This window comes from Oncorhynchus clarkii, chromosome 30, assembly GCF_045791955.1.
Source record: "Oncorhynchus clarkii lewisi isolate Uvic-CL-2024 chromosome 30, UVic_Ocla_1.0, whole genome shotgun sequence".
Lineage (NCBI taxonomy): Eukaryota > Metazoa > Chordata > Actinopteri > Salmoniformes > Salmonidae > Oncorhynchus > Oncorhynchus clarkii.
The window spans coordinates 18,392,059-18,411,818 of NC_092176.1; the positions used below are offsets into that span (position 1 = coordinate 18,392,059).

Consider the following 19,760-nt stretch of genomic DNA (forward strand, 5'->3'; position numbering starts at 1 on the left):
GTTGCCATTTGTCAGCAAGTTGGTGCTGATGTCGGTGAAAGGCTTATCCCAATTGCTCATGCACCTCAGTTGCAAATCTCTTGTTTGTGTTCTCAGCAATAGCAGTTGTTTCGCATTAGGCGATGCAGCTGTACAGCAGTCCAGTAAATATCCCTATCAGAGCCCAGCTAGAGGAGGAGAGAAAGGGAGGGAGCGTGTGTGATAGAGAGAGAGAATGAGAGGGAACGAGAGAAGGAGAGAGGGAGAGTAGAGGAAGATCAAGTGAGAATAAGAGTAAGAGAAAAGGAGTGTTCATTTTACTTCCTAGTCGGTTTTCCTGGGGGAATCTATCAACGACTGCAGAAGAAAATAAAGGGGTAAAATAGAATAGATTTCTGCAGTCATCTTCTCTGGTTAAGGACCTATTGCATTTTGTTTGCATAGACACTCACCTACCGCACGGAGGTAAGGCTATATTTCCATCTGATTCTCTTCAAGTCAGTCTCTTAATGCATCAAGTGTTCAGAAGGTAAACAACACCTATTGTAGAGCCACAGTAAATAGGATGACAGTTTGTTCATTTATATGCTGGAAATTGCATGCTCTTTTTTCCATGCTTATTACCAGGGCATTCTCCATTTACTGTTCGACACTATGTACTGTAGATACATTGATCCACTGATAATGTGAGTGTGCTTAGTGTTAGAATGCCTGTTTACATTTCTTATTATTGAGGTAGAACAAATTCTTATATTATGCTATCAGGCAGTCTGTGTTTTTGCAGTTAGTGCATTATGTCAAGCCCATGATCTTGTAATAAACTGTTTTGAGTCTCAGCTGTGGTACAGGCATTTAGAATTTGCCCCAATGCAGGTGTGATTATCATCAGCCCATGTGTAGAGAGAGATCTGTCTATGACTGACAGTCATTAATAACCTGGCTGAAATATGTATTAAACAGTCACAATCACAAACGAGCTTTGAGAGATTACAAGAACCACTGTGCAAATAGGATCCTTTCTGATGATAGCATAATGATTACCACAATTATCACACAATGATTACCACACAATGATTACCACACAGTGATTACCGCACAGTGATTACCACACAGTGATTACCACACAGTGATTACCACACAGTGATTACCACACAGTGATTACCACACAGTGATTCAGTGTAGAGTACACCATATGGTGTAGACAGAGGATACAGTTAATTTGAGATCACACAGTCCCTCTACCATGACCTGATGTGGAGCAGAAGGCACGCTAAACTTGCCTCTCTGTCGCTTCATTTCCTCAACCTCAGTCAACTGACTGTCACATATGTATGACCCTCCACCTTATAGGACACATCCCATGACTTGTATCTTATATGCACCTGATACCCACTATTCTAGTAGAAAAATGTCAAAGGCTGTGTTTACACAGGCAGACCAATTCTGATATTTTTTCCACTAACTGATCTTTTCCCCAATCCCGTCAGATCTTTTCACAGCAGATCTTTTTCAGAGATGATCTGATTGGTCAAAAGACCAATTAGTGAAAAAAATATCAGAATTGGTCTGCCTGTATGAATGCAGCCTTTGAGGCATGGAGCTGCTTACTGTGCGTACACTATTCATTTTTGGTGTATGCAGCAGCATTCATCACCACACTGTCACAGCACAGTGATAATGTATGCATCAGGGTTCTAGATCACTGGAGAATGAGAATGAGTAATATGCCCTTCACAGTTCCCACTGTGAACACATCACATATTTACATAACAAACAAATATATGAGTCAAACTGTAAAATGTGTTACTATCAAAGACCAGAGGCAAGAATAATAATAATAATAATTATTATATTCAATTGCTTTACCCAAGAGTGGAATTGATCTATGCAGCTCAATAGTCTGTTTTCTTGCAGATCTAATTAGCTGATTATGGGCAATTAGATAGGGGAAAGACAGTGGAATGAAATCTCTCTCTATTTAGCATACTGATATATAATTAAGAGCTTAGGGAGGACTATTTAAATGATGTGGGGGACTTGCGTTTGAACTGTGTTCAGACATATTCAGTCAGAAAGTGGAGCAAGCACAACTGGAAATTAGGAGGCTTTGATGGTTTTCTCTATGAGAATCTCCTCTTGCCCTAAATTCTGTGTGTGTGAAAAGAGGGAGAGGAGCAGACAGGCAGGCAGCAGCTGGGTAACACAGGAGACCCAGGGAGGGAATGTGTGTGGTGCCACAGCCAGCTCCCTCATCCCTGGTGTGAACAAGCTAGCTCACACATTTCACAGCTCTGTGGCTTTAATGAGCTGCCGCCATCATGAGGTGGACCAGAACACAATGGCTCTTCAGGCCACATACAGTGCATAGTAGAGGGGGCTGGTAGGAGGAGCTATAGGAGGACAGGAACATTGTAAATAAGGGAATGGAATATAAGGAACGGTATCAAACACATCAAACATATGGAAATCACATTTGACTCAGTTCTATTTATTCCATTCCAGCCATAACATTGAGTCCGTCCTCTTATAGCTCCTCCCACCGGCTCCCTCTGGTACACATAGGGCTGTTGCGGTGACCATATTACCGCCACACCGGCAGTCATGAGTCATAGTGTTCTATGTGACCATTTAGTCATGGTAATCTCTTATTCACTCTGGACATGTGTAAGTAGTATCCAACTCACTAATGATAGTCAGGGTGCTAATGGTCTGGTACTAAGGGCTCTATTGTCCCTCTAACCACTCTGACATCACTGCAAATACAATCTAAAATCACATCAAACACATCATCAAAATAGTAGGTGCTTTTAAAACATACCTCACTGTGTTTGATCAATTTGAAAAAAGGTTGAAACTGAGTGGAAAACATTGAACTTGTGGATGTTGTTTCAAAGCCTAACACAACTAAATGGACAGTGCTTTCTAACGTGATGATTAATTAAAAACAACTATATGCATATTAGAGCTTATGCAAATGCATAGGCCAAACAGTTGAAGCCAGAGGTTTACATGCACTTAGGTTGGAGTCATTAAAACTCGTTTTACAACCACTCCACAAATTTCTTGCTAACAAACTACAGTCTATTTAGTGCATGACACAAGTAATTTTTCCAACAATTGTTTACTGACAGATTATTACACTTATAATTCACTGTATCACAATTCCAGTGGGTCAGAAGTTTACAGACACTAAGTTGACTGTGCCTTTAAACAGCTTAGAAAATTCCAGAAAATGATGTCATGGCTTTAGACGCTTCTGATAGGCTAATTGACGTAATTTGAGTCAATTGGAGGTGTACATGTGGATATATTTCAAGACCTACCTTCAAACTCAGTGCCTCTTTGCTTGACATCATGGGAAAATCAAAAGAACTCAGCCAAGACCCCAGGAAAATATTGTAAACCTCCACAAGTCTGGTTCATCCTTGGGAGCAATTTCCAAATGCCTGAAGGTACCACGTTCATCTGTACAAACAATAGTACTCAAGTATAAACACCATGGGACCACACAGCCGTCATACCGCTCAGGAAGGAGACGCGGTCTGTCTCCTAGAGATGAACGTACTTTGGTGCGAAAAGTGCAAATTAATCACAGAACAACAGCAAAGGACCTTGTGAAGATGGAGGAAACAGGTACAAAAGTATCTATATCCACAGCATAACGAGTCCTATATTGACATAACCTGAAATGCCACTCAGCAAAGGGAGATGCCACTGCTCCAAAACTGCCATAAAAAAGCCGGGCTATGGTTTGCAACTGCACATGGAACAAAGATCGTACTTTTTGGAGAAATGTCCTCTGGTCTGACGAAACAAAAATATAACTGTTTGGCCATAAAGACCATTGTTATGTTTGGAGAGAAAAGGGGAGGCTTGCAAGCTGAAAAACAACATCCCAACCGTAAAGCACGGGTGTGGCAGCATCATGTTGTGGGGGTGCTTTGCTGCAGGAGGGACTTCACAAAATAGATGGCATCATGAGGAATGAAAATGATGTGGATATATTGAAGCAACATCTCAAGACATCAGTCAGGAAGTTAAAGCTTGGTCGCAAATGGGTCTTCCAAATGGACAATGACCCCAAGCATACTTCCAAAGTTGTGGGAAAATGACTTAAGGACAACAAAGTCAAGGTATTGGACTGGCCATCACAAGCCCTGACCTCAATCCTTTAGAGCATTTGTGGGCAGAACTGAAAAAGTGTTTGCGAGCAAGGAGGCCAACAAACCTGAGTCATTTACACAAGCTCTGTCAGGAGGAATGGGCCAGAATTCACCCAACTTATTGTGGGAAGCTTGTGGAAGGTTACCTGAAATGTTTTACCCAATTTAAAGGCAATGCTACCAAATACTAATTGAGTGTATGTAAACTTCTGACCCACTGGGAATGTGATGAAAGAAATAAAAGCTGAAATAAATCATACTCTCTACTATTACTCTGACATTTCATATTCTTAAAATGAAGTGGTGATCATAACTGACCTAAGGCAGGGATTTGTTACTTGGGTTAAATGTCAGGAATTGTGAAAAACTGAGTTTAACTGTATTTGGCTAATGTGTATGTAAACTTCAGACTTCAACTCTATATAAATGAGCCCAACCCTCAAAACAAACAGAAACAAATGCAAAAATATACTGATTAAGATATCTTTGGTACATAATTGGTCTAGCCTAAATTAAACTAATTCAGAGAGAGCCTACAATTATATTGCAGTTGTATTTGATTTTGAATAATAGGGCATAGTAACAAGGTATTTTTTATACTAGGCTGACACATTACCTTTAGCTACAAAATATCGCACCACTGTGCGTTTCCATCTTCTCCTCGCTCCTTCATTCCTTTTTCCAGCACGCAGTGTGAGGGGCTGTCAACAGTTCAATGAAATATGTGTCATGTTACTGTTGATGTTCCCGGAGAGATTTCACTTGGATTCCTAAATTAAGCACACAGTGCAGGGGTACCTGCAGGAACAGGGTTGGAGAGTCCATGGCATACGGAGTTTAGGATAAATATCACCTATCACACAACAAAATAACTGGAGTAGCTTACCTGACATGAGTGAAATGAACCGGTGGGAAAGTGGCCTCTATTCGCTAATCGAGTGCATAAGGATGATATGTATTTTTTCTCTTGCCCCTGTTCCTGCCCATTTCATAATGGGCCATTCTGAATCTCAACAAATTTTACAAACAGTACCAGTCAAAACTCATTCCAGGTTTTTTCTTAATTTTTACTATTTTCTACATTGTAGAATAATAGTGAAGACATCAAAACGATGAAATAACACATATGGAATCATGTAGTAACCAAAAAAGTGTTAAACAAATCAAAATGTATTTTAAATTTGAGATTCTTCAAAGTAGCCACCCTTTGCCTTGATGACAGCTTTGCACACTCTTGGCATTCTCTCAACCAGCTTCATCAGGTCGTCACCTGGAATGCATTTCAATTAAAAGTTAATTTGTGGGATTCCATTCCTTCTTAATGCATTTGAGCCAATCAGTTTTGTTGTGAGAAGGTAGGGGTGGTATACAGCCTTATTTGGTAGAAGACCAAGTTCATATTATGGCAAGAACAGCTCAAATAAGCAAAGAGAAAGGACAGTTCATCATTACTTTAAGACATGAAGTTCAGTCAATATGGAACATTTTAAGAATTTTGAAAATGTCTTCAAGTGCAGTCGCAAAGACCATCAATCGCTATGATGAAATTGGCTCTCATGAGGACTGCCACAAGAAAGGAAGACCAAGAGTTACCTCTGCTGCGGAGGATTAGTTCATTAGAGTTAACTGCACCTCAGATTGCAGCCCAAATAAATTATTCACAGAATTCAAGTAACAGACACGTCTCAACATCAACTGTTCAGAGGAGACTGCGTGAATCAGGCCTTCATGGTCGGATTGCTGCAAAGAAACCACTACTAAAGGACAACAATAATAAGAAGGGACTTGCTTGGGCCAAGAAACACGAGCAATGGACATTAGACCTGTGGAAATCTGTCCTTTGGTCTGATGAGTCCAAATTTGAGATTTTTGGTTCTAACCGCAGTGTCTTTGTGAGACGCAGAGTAGGTGAACGGATGATCTCTGCATGTGTGGTTCCCACTGTGAAGCATGGAGGATGAGGTGTGATGATGTGGGAGTGCTTTGCTGGTGACACTGTCAGTGATTTATTTAGAATTCAAGACACACTTAACCAGCATGGCTATCACAGCATTATGCAGTGATACGCCATCCCTTCTGATTTGTGCTTAGGGGGACTATCATTTGTTTTTCAACAGGACAATGACCCAACAGACCTCCAGTCTGTGTAAGGGCTATTTGACCTAGAAGAAGAGTGATGGAGTGCTGCATCAGATGACCTGGCCTCCACAATCACCCGACTGAAATGGTTTGGGATGAGTTGGACCGCAGAGTGAAGGAAAAGCAGCCAACACGTGCTCAGCATATGTGGGAACTCCTTCAAGACTGTTGGAAAAGCATTCCAGGTGAAGCTGGTTGAGAGAATGCCAAGAGTGTGCAAAGCTGTCATCAAGGCAAAATGTGGCTACTTTGAAGAATCTCATATATAAAATGCACTTTTTTGTTTACTACATGTTTCCATATGTGTTATTTCATAGTTTTGATGTCTTCGATATTATTCGACAATGTAGAAAATTGTAAAAAATAAAGAAAAACCCTTGAATGAGTAAGTGTGTCCAAACTTTTGACTTGTATTGTATTAGTAAAGACAAGATTAAATTGACAATAGTCTGATGGGTGAAAATATCATCACTTGATCAGAGAATGGCATGTGTACCCTGAGGCAAGGAACAGACGACAAGCTTTTTTTGGCGACTTTCTCAAATCATCAATAGCCTAGTAGCTTCATGCAGGCCATTTCTTTTTTGATAAAATAGATTTATTGTGATGGTGTATATTCAATTGATTTATTAGACTATTTTCAAATGTAGATTTTTCAAAGGCGCACGACAGAGGCTTGTATGCGGCTTGTATGCGTGGAGGCCTGGAGACGATATAGGTGTTTATGTTAATTAACAGTAAATTACTGTGAAACCAGCAGTCTTTTGCATGACAATAACCGGCTGACAATATTTAATGACCGCCACAGCCCTAGGTAAGCAGATGCACTACAGGACCAGGCAGTATGTACACCCATGTGTGACACAGTGAACCTCACATACTGTAAACCACACACGCAGTCTCTCCACCATCCAGTCACTGTAACATCCACTCTCACTAATAAACAAATATCACACAATATAACAGAGATGCTGTCTGTACTACTACTGTTTATTGCTAGCCGCATACTGCTGAGCATCAAACTGTTACAGCACATGTTACATGTGTCTGTTCTCATAATCAGGGAAATGGGCCATATGTCGTTTTGTACCAAGCTATTGGCATTATGAGATGGGAGAAAAATAGGACAAGGAAGGTAAAGAAGGATGACAGAGATACAAAAAAAGATACATTATATTCTAAGTGTAAGGCATGGATATAAAGATGAACCGAACAACTTCTCATTTCGATGATTAATATTTAATCCAACTGCTAGGTCTGCATAAAACTTCATTACATCAAAGGCTAGTTCAAAGACAACTCGGGAACATACAGGAAACCCAATAACCTTTCCCCAGGTCAAGGATCCTGGTGAGGAGACATTAACATTTATATAATTATATCATGATAATTCCTCTCAGGAATTACTGAGGGTGAAAACATGCAACTGAAAAGAAGCCAGTAGAGTGGAGTTCACAAGTTGATGCCTTCCCTGCCTGTCTTTCATACTCACAGCAGCCAGGACCGGAGAGGGAGATAATTGTTTTTACCCTGGAAGGCACATCAATGGCACCATCAATTCAGGAGAGGGAATGTGACAGCTAATCAAAAACAATAGGCTAACCCACAGATTACACACACTCCAGTCTTCAAGGCTATGTTCACCAGCCTGAATCCCCTGGCTGTTATGGGCAAATAAATAAGACCATACATAGATAACCTTATCCTGTCAATTCACGGTTTTTCTATTTCTTCCAACACGTCAGATGCCATATCCCCTGAGTTGCACTCGTTCTGCTTGCTCAGCTTTCATAGAGCTCTGAGCACCATAGGAAATACATTCAATCAGAGATAACATCCAACTTAGAAAATAAAAGTTTGATTCAATTTTACTCAGAAGTTCTGTTAAAGGCCCAGTGCAGTCAAAAACGTGATTTTCTTGTTTTATGCCGTGCATTCGGAAAGTATTCACACCCCTTGCCTTTATCCACATTTTGTTACATTACAGCCTTATTCTAAAATGGATGTAAAAAAAAAGAAATGTCATCATGAACCTACACACAAAACCCCATAATCACAAAGCGAAAACAGGTTTATAGAAATGTTTGCAAATTTATGAAAATAAATAACAAAAATACCTTATTTACGTAAGTATTCAGAGCCTTTGGTATAAGACTCGAAATTAAGCTCAGGTGCATCCTGTTTCCATTGATCATCCTTCAGATGTTTCTACAACTTGGAGCCCACCTGTGGTAAATTCAATTGATTGGACATGATTTGGAAAGGCACACACCTGTCTATATAAGGTCCCACAGTTGACAGGGCATGTCCGAGCAAAAACCAAGCCATGAGGTCTAAGAAATTGTCCGTAGAGCTCCGAGAGAGGATTGTGTCGGGGCAGAGATCGGGGGAAGGGTAACAACACATTTCTGCAGCACTGAAGGTCCCCAAGAATACAGTGGCATCCATCATTCTTAAGTGGAAGAAGTTTGGAACACCAAGACTCTTCCCCAGAGCTGGCCACCCGGCCAAACTGAGCAATCGGGGGAGAAGGGCCTTGGTCAGGGAGGAGAACAAGAACCCGATGGTCACTCTGACAGAGCTTTAGAGATCTTCTGTGGAGATGAGAGACCCTTCCAGAAGGACAACCATCTCTGCAGCCCTCCACCAATCAGGCCTTTATAGTAGAGTGGCCAGATGTAAGCCATTCCTCAGTAAAAAGGCACATGACAGCTCGCTTGGAGATTGACAAAAGGCAACTAAAGAACTCTCAGACCATGATAAACAAGATTCTCTGGTCTGATGTAACCAAGATGGAACTCTTTGGCCTGAATGCCAACCGTCACGTCAGGAGGAAACCTGGCACCATCCCTACGCTGGAGCATGGTGGTGGCAGCATCATGCTGTAGGGATGTTTTTCAGCGGCAGGGACTGTGAGACTAGTCAGGATGAGTGGAGCAAAGTACAGAGAGATCCTTGATGAAAATCTGTTCCAGAGTGCTTAGGACCTCAGTGTGGTGAAGGTTCACCTTCCAACAGGACAACGACCCTAAGCACACAGCCAAGTTAATGCAGGAGTGGCTTCGGGACAAGTCTCTGAATGTCCTTCAGTGGCCCAGCCAGAGCCCGGACTTGAACCTGATCGAACATCTCTGGAGAGACTTGAAAATAGCTGTGCAGCAAAGCTCCCATCCAACCTGACAGAGCTCGAGAGGATCTGTAGGGAAGAATGGGAGAAACTCCCTAAATACAGGTGTCAAGCTTGTAGCGTCATACCCAAGAACACTCAAGGCTATAATTGCTGCCAAAGGTGCTTCAACAAAGTATTGAGTAAAGGGTCTGAATACTTATGTAAATGTGATATTTCCGTTTTTTATTTTGAATAAATTAGCAAAACAATTAAATAAAAGTATCTGTTTTTGCTTTGTCATTATGGGGTATTGTGTGTAGATTGATTAGAGGAAAAATCTATTTGATCCATTTTAGAATAAAGCTGTAACCTAACAAAATGTGAAAGTCAAGGGGTCTGAATAATTTCTGAATGCACAGTATATATTTGCAATAAAATTATGAAATTGTGAAAATTATGATAATGTCCTATTAGTGTAAGAGCTGTTGGAAAAGACCACCTGAAATGTCAGCCTGTTTTGATGGGATGGAGTTTTGGGCTGTCTGGTGACATCACCAGGAGGTAAATTAGTTAAATAGATCAATAAGAAAGAGAGTTTCAAACCTCTCTGTCAATAACAGCTAGTTTTCAGCTTTCCCCTCCCCACACCACTCCCAGACAGTCCTTGCAAAATCCTTGCTTGAGAAATTGCTCTTTACTAAGATGTTTTTTTTTAATTTACCATTTTGATTGAAAACAATCACAGGAGGGTACTTAATTGTTACCCAGAAATTATTTGATATTGGACCTTTAAGCATTGGACCTTTAAGCTCTGACTGTAGGACCATTTCCTTAGACTTGCAGATGAGGTAAATGAGGTAATGTAAAACTAGAGGATTGAACATGGTGGCCGATGCTGCCTGGTTGCCAGGCGACTGCTGTTGGTGGATTATGAAATAAGGAGAACCTGCAGAGACCAGTCAATTGGCTGTGGGCGTAATATAGGGTTGTATATTGTTATGAAGGAAAAGCCAGTGGAGGGTGAAAGAGGGTGGGAGGAGAGAGAGAAAAGGGCAGCAAATACGACAGAGGAGAGGAGATGTGGCCACAGACAGGTCCCCTAACTAAAGGTTAATTGAATTTGGTCTGAGGCATGTTCCGTAGCTGGCAGTGTCATTGTTGTCTAATCTTTCCATCTTGGTGTTTTAGCACAGTATTTGTCCCAGCCCTCTATGCATGATGAGGAAGTTGAGAAAGTGAAACTAATCTAACAGTCAATACTCCAATCGTGATTCATTGATTAGTATTAAAAGTCACAATGGATTTAGACTGATCAAAAATAGCTTGAAAGGAAGGAATTGAGATTGGACATGGGAAAATATTGCAACGTAGCTATTTCACTAGAGGTTTTTTTATTCTATAAAATGTTCTCAGTCCTGTACCTATAAGTCTTTATCACAATGTTACAATCTGATCCCATCTGATCTCCTTTTTCTTCTTGTTCAGCAGCTAATAACCATGGAGACAGCCCTTTCCACCCCCCATAATATCCAGATCTGTGAGGTGACCTGCGACTCCTTCCGCATCGGCTGGGACATGACCCCTGAGGATACTGCCAAGGCCACACACTTCTTCATTGACCTCAGCCGCAAGGAGGGCGGGGATCCCAACCGCTTCAAGCACAGGGTCTGTCTGACAGACTGTCACTGCTTTTCTCCCTCATACAACCTTCCCCGGCCCCCCCATCCTTCCCCCTTAACTCAATGACCATTACCATCATGACTCTGACTCCCACTGTCTAGAGCCATGTTTTTTACGTCATTCCATCCTGTTCTCCAATAAAAGACATTTCACTACAACATGGGATGTGATATATTTTGATATAACCAGAGATGGCCTTGCATGAGACAGTGTTTATGCAGTGTCTATTGTGTGCTGCAAAACAGCTTCGGGCAAGCAGCTCATTGTCACATTTCTTTCCTCTTCAATGGCTAAAAACTGACAAAGCCTAAAAACTGCAGCTCTGTTCTCTTCGCTATGAACTGTGATTTTATTCCAGACCAATCGCTGAACTGAGCTACTCTACACTACCCATCATTTCCTTTTATTTTCTTGACAACATGTTAGGGGTAAAAAAAATATATAGGCTTAGCTAATTGCAATCATTATATAAAATACAAGAATGTTTGAAATAGAAAATTAAGTGACCGTTATTTTCAATGGGATCCTTCCTAACAGACGGAAATTATGCATTGCAGCAGATTCAATTGCCTTACTGTTGGAAGAACCTATGGCTATTATTTGAGGTCATCTCTTATCTTGTGACAGAAGGAGAATTTGAATGATTGAAATAAAAGATGTCATGCTCAGTCATCCCTAAATGGGTGCTTCTGAGCTTTACTTATCTCTACACCTACTCTATCCACACGTTAGATACTTGATTACCTACTTTGGTAAGGTTCTCTATTTATTGTCATTTCTAAGTCCTTTCCGTATTTCACACATTTGAGTCAGCAATGCAAGGTATTCATTTTTCTTCATTTCTGATCAATATACTTTTGTCTTATTCTCCCCTCAGCCTTTACAAAAGCTCCTGACTTCCGTTGTCCAGAGCTGTGCCGAGTACTTGATTGGAAGCGTGTTTCTATCACTCAGGAATCAAAGTGACACAAACAAATTTGCACCAGGGTGGTTGCCATGGATATGTGGCCCCTCTGAGCTTGTTGCAATTAGTTCTGAGCTTGTTGCGTCTTAGAGCCCCTGGCCAACACAAAGCCACTAATTTGGTTAGATATACAGCAGCTTAGCTAGACCAGTTTGTGCCACAATATGTGGCAGAAATATAAAATTCACGAATATAAAATTCACGAGTATGATAACATACTAGAAACTACCGAAAATGGCATTTGTATCAATGAATTGCTGTACTCTTGTAATTCAACTAATGAGTCACTTGAATTAACGTGTATCCTTGTTTCACCCATTAGGATGTGCCCACCAAATTGGTGGCCAAGGCGGTGCCCTTACCCATGGCAGTGAGAGGCCATTGGTTCCTGAGCCCGCGGACAGAGTACTGTGTTGCTGTGCAGACAGCAGTAAGACAGGCAGATGGAGAGTACCTGGTGTCTGACTGGAGCCAGGTGGTCGAGTTCTGCACAGGGGGTATGTCTGCCAGATCCCTACATTTGTTTAAGTTACGTTTTTTTGTTTTTAAAGTGGCTTTGAGATTGTACTTGGTATGAAAAGCACTATATAAAATAAATCTATTATTATTTTTATAGAAGCACAAAAAGGCTAGAGCCGGGCCTAAGCAAGATTTAATTGGGGGGCACCTCACCTCGCGGCAAAACATTTTAGTGGCACCCCTCTTGACGGTGAAGAAAAAAAACTCAGTTTTATAAGTACATTTCCTGCAATTCTACACATTTTGCCAAGGGGCATAGAGAAAATGTTGCAGATTTACAGAAAGTTTTCTGCAACTCCACACATTTTGCCATGGGACAGAGAGAGAACTTTTGCCATTTTAAAGTAATGACTTTTGCCATGTTTATCCAGCAGCACACCACCATACGTCCCACTGCTGGTTTGCTTCTGAAGCTAAGCAGGGTTGGTCCTGGTTGGGAGACCAGATACTGCTGGAATTGATGTTCGAGGGCCAGTAGGAGGCACTCTAGCTCAATGATTGGGGATATTGCTCTGTGTAGGGTGCTGTCTTTTCAATAAGACGTTAAATGGGTGTTCTGACTCTCTGTGGTCAATAAAGATCCAATGGCACTTATTGTAGACTAGGGGTGTTAAATAGGGGTGCTAAATTCCCAATGTGTCAATCATGCCATCATGGTCAACTAATCATCCACAGCATCCAATTGGCTCATTAATCTCCCCTCCTCTGCCCTGTAACTATTCCCCAAGTTGTTTCTGCAAATGAGAATGCGTTCTCAGTCAACTTACCTGGTAAAATAAGGGTTAAATAAATAAAAATATGATCCGAGTGAGAATGACTAACAAAATCAATGGGGGCCCCATGGAGGTCAAGGCCCGTGGACACATGCCCTGCGTGACTAGTCAATATTTGGCCATGATTACTACAAGTTTATTACTGCAAGTCAAAACATTGTTAGCTGGCATGGCTAATTAAGTGACTGTCAGTGACTGACATAACAAGAGAAAAACTGCTGATCCACAACCAAATTTAGAAAATGCACATGGTGTATTCTACTATTCTTACTCTCAATAATAAGTTGAGACCCCGACTGGGGTCCATATACACTACCATTCAAAAGTTTGGAGTCACTTAGAAATGTCCTTGTTTTTGAAAGAAAAGCTCATTTTTTGTCCATTAAAATAACATCAAAATGATCAGAAATACAATGTAGACATTGTTAATGTTGTAAATGGCTATTGTAGCTAGAAACAGCTGATATTTAATGGAATATCTACATAGGCATACAGAGGCCCATTATCAGCAACCATCACTCCTGTGTTCCAATGGCATGTTGTGTTAGCTAATCCAAGTTTAAAAGGCTAATTGGTCATTAGAAAACCCTTTTGCAATTATGTTAGCACAGCTGAAACTGCTGTTTTAATTAAAGAAGCAATACAACTGACCTTCTTTAGACTAGTTGAGTATTCAGAGCATCAGCCTTTGTTGGTTCGATTACAGGATCAAAATGGCCAGAAACAAATAACTTTCTTCTGAAACTGGTCAGTCTATTCTTATTCTGTGAAATGAAGGCTATTCCATGTGAGAAATTGTCAAGAATCTGAAGATCTGGTACGAATTTGTGTACTACTCCCTTCACAGAACAGCGCAAACTGGCTCTAACCAGAATAGAAAGAGGATTGGAAGGCCCCGGTGCACAACTGAGCAAGAGGACAAGTACATTATATTGTCTAGTTTGAGAAACAGATGCATCACAAGTCCTCAACTGGCAGCTTTGTTAAATAGTAACCGCAAAACACCAGTTTCAACGTCAACAGTGAATAGGCGACTCCGGGATGCTGGCCTTCTAGGCAGAGTTGCAAAGAAAAAAACATATCTCAGACTGGCCAATGAAAAGAAAAGATTAAGATGGGCAAAATGGCCAGTATCCTGGAGTCGCCTCTTCACTGTTGACGTTGAGACTGGTGTTTTGTGGGTACTATTTAATGAAGCTGCCAGTTGAGGACTTGTGAGGCGTCTGTGTATATATATACCAGTTGAAGCTGGTTGAGAGAATGCCAAGAGTGTACAAAGCTTTCATCAAGGCAAAGGGTGGCTACTTTGAAGAATCTCAAATATAACATATATTTAGTTTGTTTAACACTTTTTTGGTTACTGTATGATTCCATATGTGTTATTTCATAGTTTTGATGTCTTCACTATTATTCTACAATGTAGAAAATAGTACAAATAAATAAAAACCCTTGAATGAGTAGGTGTGTCCAAACTTTTGACTGGTACTGTGTATATACACAATTGTAGCCGGAAGTTTACATACACCTTAGCCAAATACATATAAACTCAGTTTTTCACAATTCCTGACATTTAATCCCAGTAAAAATTCCCTGTCTTAGGTCAGCTAGGATCATCACTTTATTTTAAGAATGTGAAATGTCAGAATAATAGTTGAGAGAATAATTTATTTCGGCTTTAATTTATTTCATTCTTACATCCACTCAATTGGTATTTGGTAGCATTGACTTTCAATTGTTAAACTTGGGTCAAACGTTTTGGGTAGCCTTCCTCAAGCTTCCCACAATAAGTTGGGTGAATTTTGTCCCATTCCTCCTGACAAAGCTGGTGTAACTGAGTCAGGTTTTGTTGGCCGCTTTTTCAGTTCTGCCCACAAATTTTCTATGGGATGGAGGTCAGTGCTTTGTGATGGCCGCTCCAATATGTTTGTTGTCCTTAAGCCATTTTGCCACAACTTTGGAAGTATGCTTGAGGTCATTGTCCATTTGGAAGACCCATTTGCGACCAAGCTTTAACTTCCTGACTGACGTCTTGAGATGTTGCTTCAATATATCCACATAAATTTCATTCCTCATGATGCCATCTATTTTGTGAAGTGCACCAGTCCCTCCTGCAGCAAAGCACCCCCACAACATGATGCTGCCACACCCGTGCTTCACGGTTGGGATGGTGTTCTTCGGCTTGCAAGCCTCCCCCTTTTCTCTCCAAACATAACGATGGTCATTATGGCAAATAGTTATATTTTTGTTTCATCAGACCAGAGGACATTTCTCTAAAAAGTACGATATTTGTCCCCATGTGCAGTTGCAAACCATAGTCTGGCTTTTTTATGGCGGTTTTGGAGCAGTGGCTTCTTCCTTGCTGAGCGGCCTTTCAGGTTATGTCAATATAAGACTCGTTTTACTGTGGATATAGATAGCTTTGTATCTGTTTCCTCCAGCATCTTCACAAGGTCCTTTGCTGTTGTTCTGGGATTGATTTGCACTTTTCGCACCAAAGTATGTTCATCTCTAGGAGACAGAACGTGTCTCCTTCCTGAGCGGTATGACGGCTGTGTGGTCCCATGGTGTTTATACTTGCATACTATTGTTTGTACAGATGGACGTGGTACCTTCAGGTGTTTGGAAATTGCTCCCAAAATTATGTATTGAAGAAACATCTCAAGACATCAGTCAGGAAGCTAAAGCTTGGTCGCAAATGGGTCTTCCAAATGGACAATGACCCCAAGCATACTTCCAAAGTTGTGGGAAAATGACTTAAGGACAACAAAGTCAACGTATTGGAGTGGCCATCACAAAGCCCTGACCTCAATCCTATAGAAAATTTGTGAGCAGACCTGAAAAAGCGTGTGTGAGCAAGGAGGCCTACAAACCTGACTCAGTTACTCCAGCTCTGTCATGAGGAATGTGCCAAAATTCACCCAACTTATTGTGGGAAGCTTGTGGAAGGCTACCTGAAACTTTTGACCCAAGTTAAACAATTTAAAGGCAATGCTACCAAATACTAATTGAGTGTATGTAAACTTCTGACCCACTGGGAATGTGATGAAAGAAACAAAATCTGAAATAAATTTCTCTCTCTACTGTTATTCTGACATTTCACATTCTTAAAATGAAGTGGTGATCCAAACTGACCTAAAACAGGGCATTATTACTAGGATTAAATGTCAGGAATGGTGAAAAACTGAGTTTATATGTATTTGGCTAACGTGTATGTAAACTTCCGACTTCAACTGTATATACAGCATTTACATACACACAGTATAACCAGCTTTAGAGTATAGATTCAATTGAATTTGCCCAAAAAAAGGATTTGAAGCAGGAACCTCATAACTGACAGTTGTTGTTTGACACAGATTATGCCATGGACCACCTGAAACAGCTCCTTGGCAAAGCAAAGGGTTCTGCTGGAAGATTGCTAAGGTTCTCTGTATTTTATCGCAACCAGCACCCTGATTATTTTCAATATGTCAGGTCAGTTCCACACAATTCTCTGTAAATACACACAGGTATATATGGATGTGCTGTAAAGTTCAATAACAAAATGTACAAATGTTTCTCCTCTTCTGTTAGAACTGAGTGTGGGGGGCTGATGCGCCCAGCCATGAAAGACAATAGTGGAAGCCATGGCTCTCCTATCAACAGCAAACTGCAGGGAGTCTTCCTCAGCTGCAACACTGAGTTTGACACAGGTCTTCCTCCAAACGACTCCCCCTACGGCCCCCTGCGTTTCCAGATCCCGGCCGGGAACCTGCTGAATCGCAACACTAATCTTTACTTTGCTGACTTCTACTGTATGTACACAGCCTATCACTATGTGGTGTTGGTACTGGCCCCTGCTGGCTCAGAGGGGGATAACTTCTGCCATACCAGTCTCCCCCTGCTGGACTTGACTGCCAACCCCTTCCTGACATACATCCCCTCTCAGAGGCAAGAGGAAGAGTCCTTGTTCTGCCACGCCAGTGATGTCATCCTGGAGGTGCTGTACACAGAGCCAATACATCTGGAGCAGGGCAGTGTGGTGAAGATCAGTGGCCACCACCAGATGAGCCAGACGACGGCCAACGCCAAGAAGGACCCCAGCTGCAAGGTGTGCAACATCAGTGTGGGCCGCTGAGAGAACGGGCTGGACTGACAGGCTTTAGAGAACAGTGAGGATTTGTGTAGGCATAGCTGCAGATGTAGAGAAATGTGCAGAGCGATTTCATCTATCTCATAGTGTAAGGTAAAGTAACACGACTGTGACAGCCCATCTCTTGGGGTATGTGCATGCTGACTGCCCCATCCCTCTCCGTCGCTACTAGTATTCAAAATCTCCAAAATCATCAATCATCATGTGGACCCAAAGAAAGGCACGATAGATTATGGGCTTACAGTTTGATACAGAGGACCATATGTTTGAGATCCTCCATTGCTAGAGGAAGCTGTGATGTACACATTGTGTAACACTGTATTTGTCAAATAACATTTCGTATGATATATATTCGTATGATATTTCCATCTTTTCCTTACAGAACCTGTTGGTCTTAGATGATTCCAAAATGTATTGTACGTTAAAACACACTGTCAACTGAATTACTATTTGAAAATGTTCAAACATTGTTATTGAGTCAATGCTTATGATAAGTGAATAATAAAGATTTTAATTGACTGTAGGATGTCATTTGGTCAAAAAGAGAATGCCCCAAACCAATGCCCACAACAGATGTGTCATGATTCCTGTGATCAGACATTACTAAACCATTTTCAGAGTGACACAATAGCTGTGAATCATGTACAGTGGTGCAAAAAGTACTCAATACTCATAGTTGAGTAAAAGTAAAGATACTTCAATAGAAAATGACTCAAGTGAAAGTCCCCCAGTAAAATACTGGGTAAAAGTAAAAGTAAAAGTCTTAAAGTATTTTGTTGAAATATATAGTGGGGCAAAAAAGTATTTAGTCAGCCACCAACTGTGCAAGTTCTGGATTTACCAAAAGTAAATGTAGTTGTTAAAATATACTTAAGTATCAAAAGTAATAGTATGAATAATTAAACATTTCTTATATTAAGCAAACCAGACGGCACAATTTTCTTTATTTTTTACGGATAACCAGGGTCACACCAACACTCAGACATAATTTAAAATCCAAGCATTTGTGTTTAGTGAGTCCGCCAGATCAGAGGCAGTAGGGATGACCTGGGATATTCACTTGATAAGTGTGCAAATTGGACCATTTTCTGTCCTGCTAAGCATTCAAAATGTAACGAGTACTTTGGATGTCAGGGAAAATGTATGGAGTAAAAATGACATAATTTTCTTTAGGATTGTACTGAAATAAAAGTGAAAGTTGTCAAAAATATAAATATTTAAGTGAAGTACCGTTACCTCAAAGAATGACTTAAGTAGTTCTTTAAAGTATTTTTACTTAAGTACTTTAGAACACTGATCATCATGTACACAGAGTGGGCAGCATGTCCAGTCACAGCTTGCTTCTGCCATCATTCCTTTTGTCTTTTAGTCGATAAGTAACGATATTGTGTCTCTGGCTGTCTAGATCTATGGAAGGATAATACCACAGGAACAATACCTGATCCCTATAGCGTATGATACCAGGCTTTAGTCATGTGGGCATTAGAGAGTACAATACTGGGATAAGATTATCTCACTCTCTCCTTTGAGGAATCAAATTGTTCCAAGTTTAAAGTTTTATTAGTAGTATGTACACATGGTATACACCGTCCAACTAAATGCTTACTTGCTGGTTCCTTGTCGACAATGCAACAATAAGAAATAATAAAATATAAGAATACAAACATAAAGTACATGGCTCAGTAGAATAGAATAAACATTTGAGCTTAAGTATAATACAGGAACGCACAATTTATATATAGTCCAATATTCACAAGTGTTTTGGGGAAGGGGGGATTGAATTGCATTGCACACTGACAGAAGTATAGAAGACTAGAAAATATCAGGCTTTCCCTCCAGCCATGTTGGAAATATTGCAAATATAAAAGTTTTCAATGATTGTTTAAAACGGAATAAGCACAGAGCCATCTCCAATACTATTCTATTCAAATTACTTTTATTCCAGAAAACAAGCAGCACACGCTGTGAAAAATATGAAAATCCACATAATTCAAACATAAATAGTTTATTTCATAAGCTGATTAGATGTAGTGAAGCAGCCAGGTCTTTTTCACATTTTAGCATATTAAAGTTCACCTTGGGGTCTAAACAGAAATATTACTGTGCGGTTCAGAGTAACCTAGTGCAGTCTTTCTGTTGTCCAGATTATGCCCCAGTGTGCCTTAGACTTGTCAGAGACAAAGATGCTGTAATTCTGTCTATTGTTATTTTCCCAGAATGGGGTGCTGTACCTATCAGGTAGATAAGACACACATCATTCTATATTTTCATCTAGGAGCTTGGGCAGGGTGATGTCAAGTTCAAA

General features: G+C 40.6%; 1 protein-coding gene across 2 annotated transcripts; it reads left to right on the plus strand.

Moving 5' to 3' along the window:
• The first annotated feature begins 212 nt into the window (after window positions 1–212).
• LOC139389779 (phytanoyl-CoA hydroxylase-interacting protein-like) lies at window positions 213–17,886 on the plus strand. 2 transcript variants are annotated; one of them, XM_071136723.1, is made up of 5 exons: window positions 213–444; window positions 10,876–11,055; window positions 12,357–12,531; window positions 16,680–16,797; window positions 16,897–17,886. In XM_071136723.1, exons 2-5 carry the CDS (start codon window positions 10,888–10,890, stop codon window positions 17,438–17,440), a joined length of 1,005 nt encoding a protein of 334 aa, XP_070992824.1. In that variant the 5' UTR covers window positions 213–444; window positions 10,876–10,887; the 3' UTR covers window positions 17,441–17,886. The 2 variants fall into 2 exon arrangements, with proteins under 2 accessions (XP_070992824.1, XP_070992825.1); XM_071136724.1 differs by having other exon boundaries at window positions 10,879–11,055.
• Window positions 17,887–19,760: the final 1,874 nt, after the last annotated feature.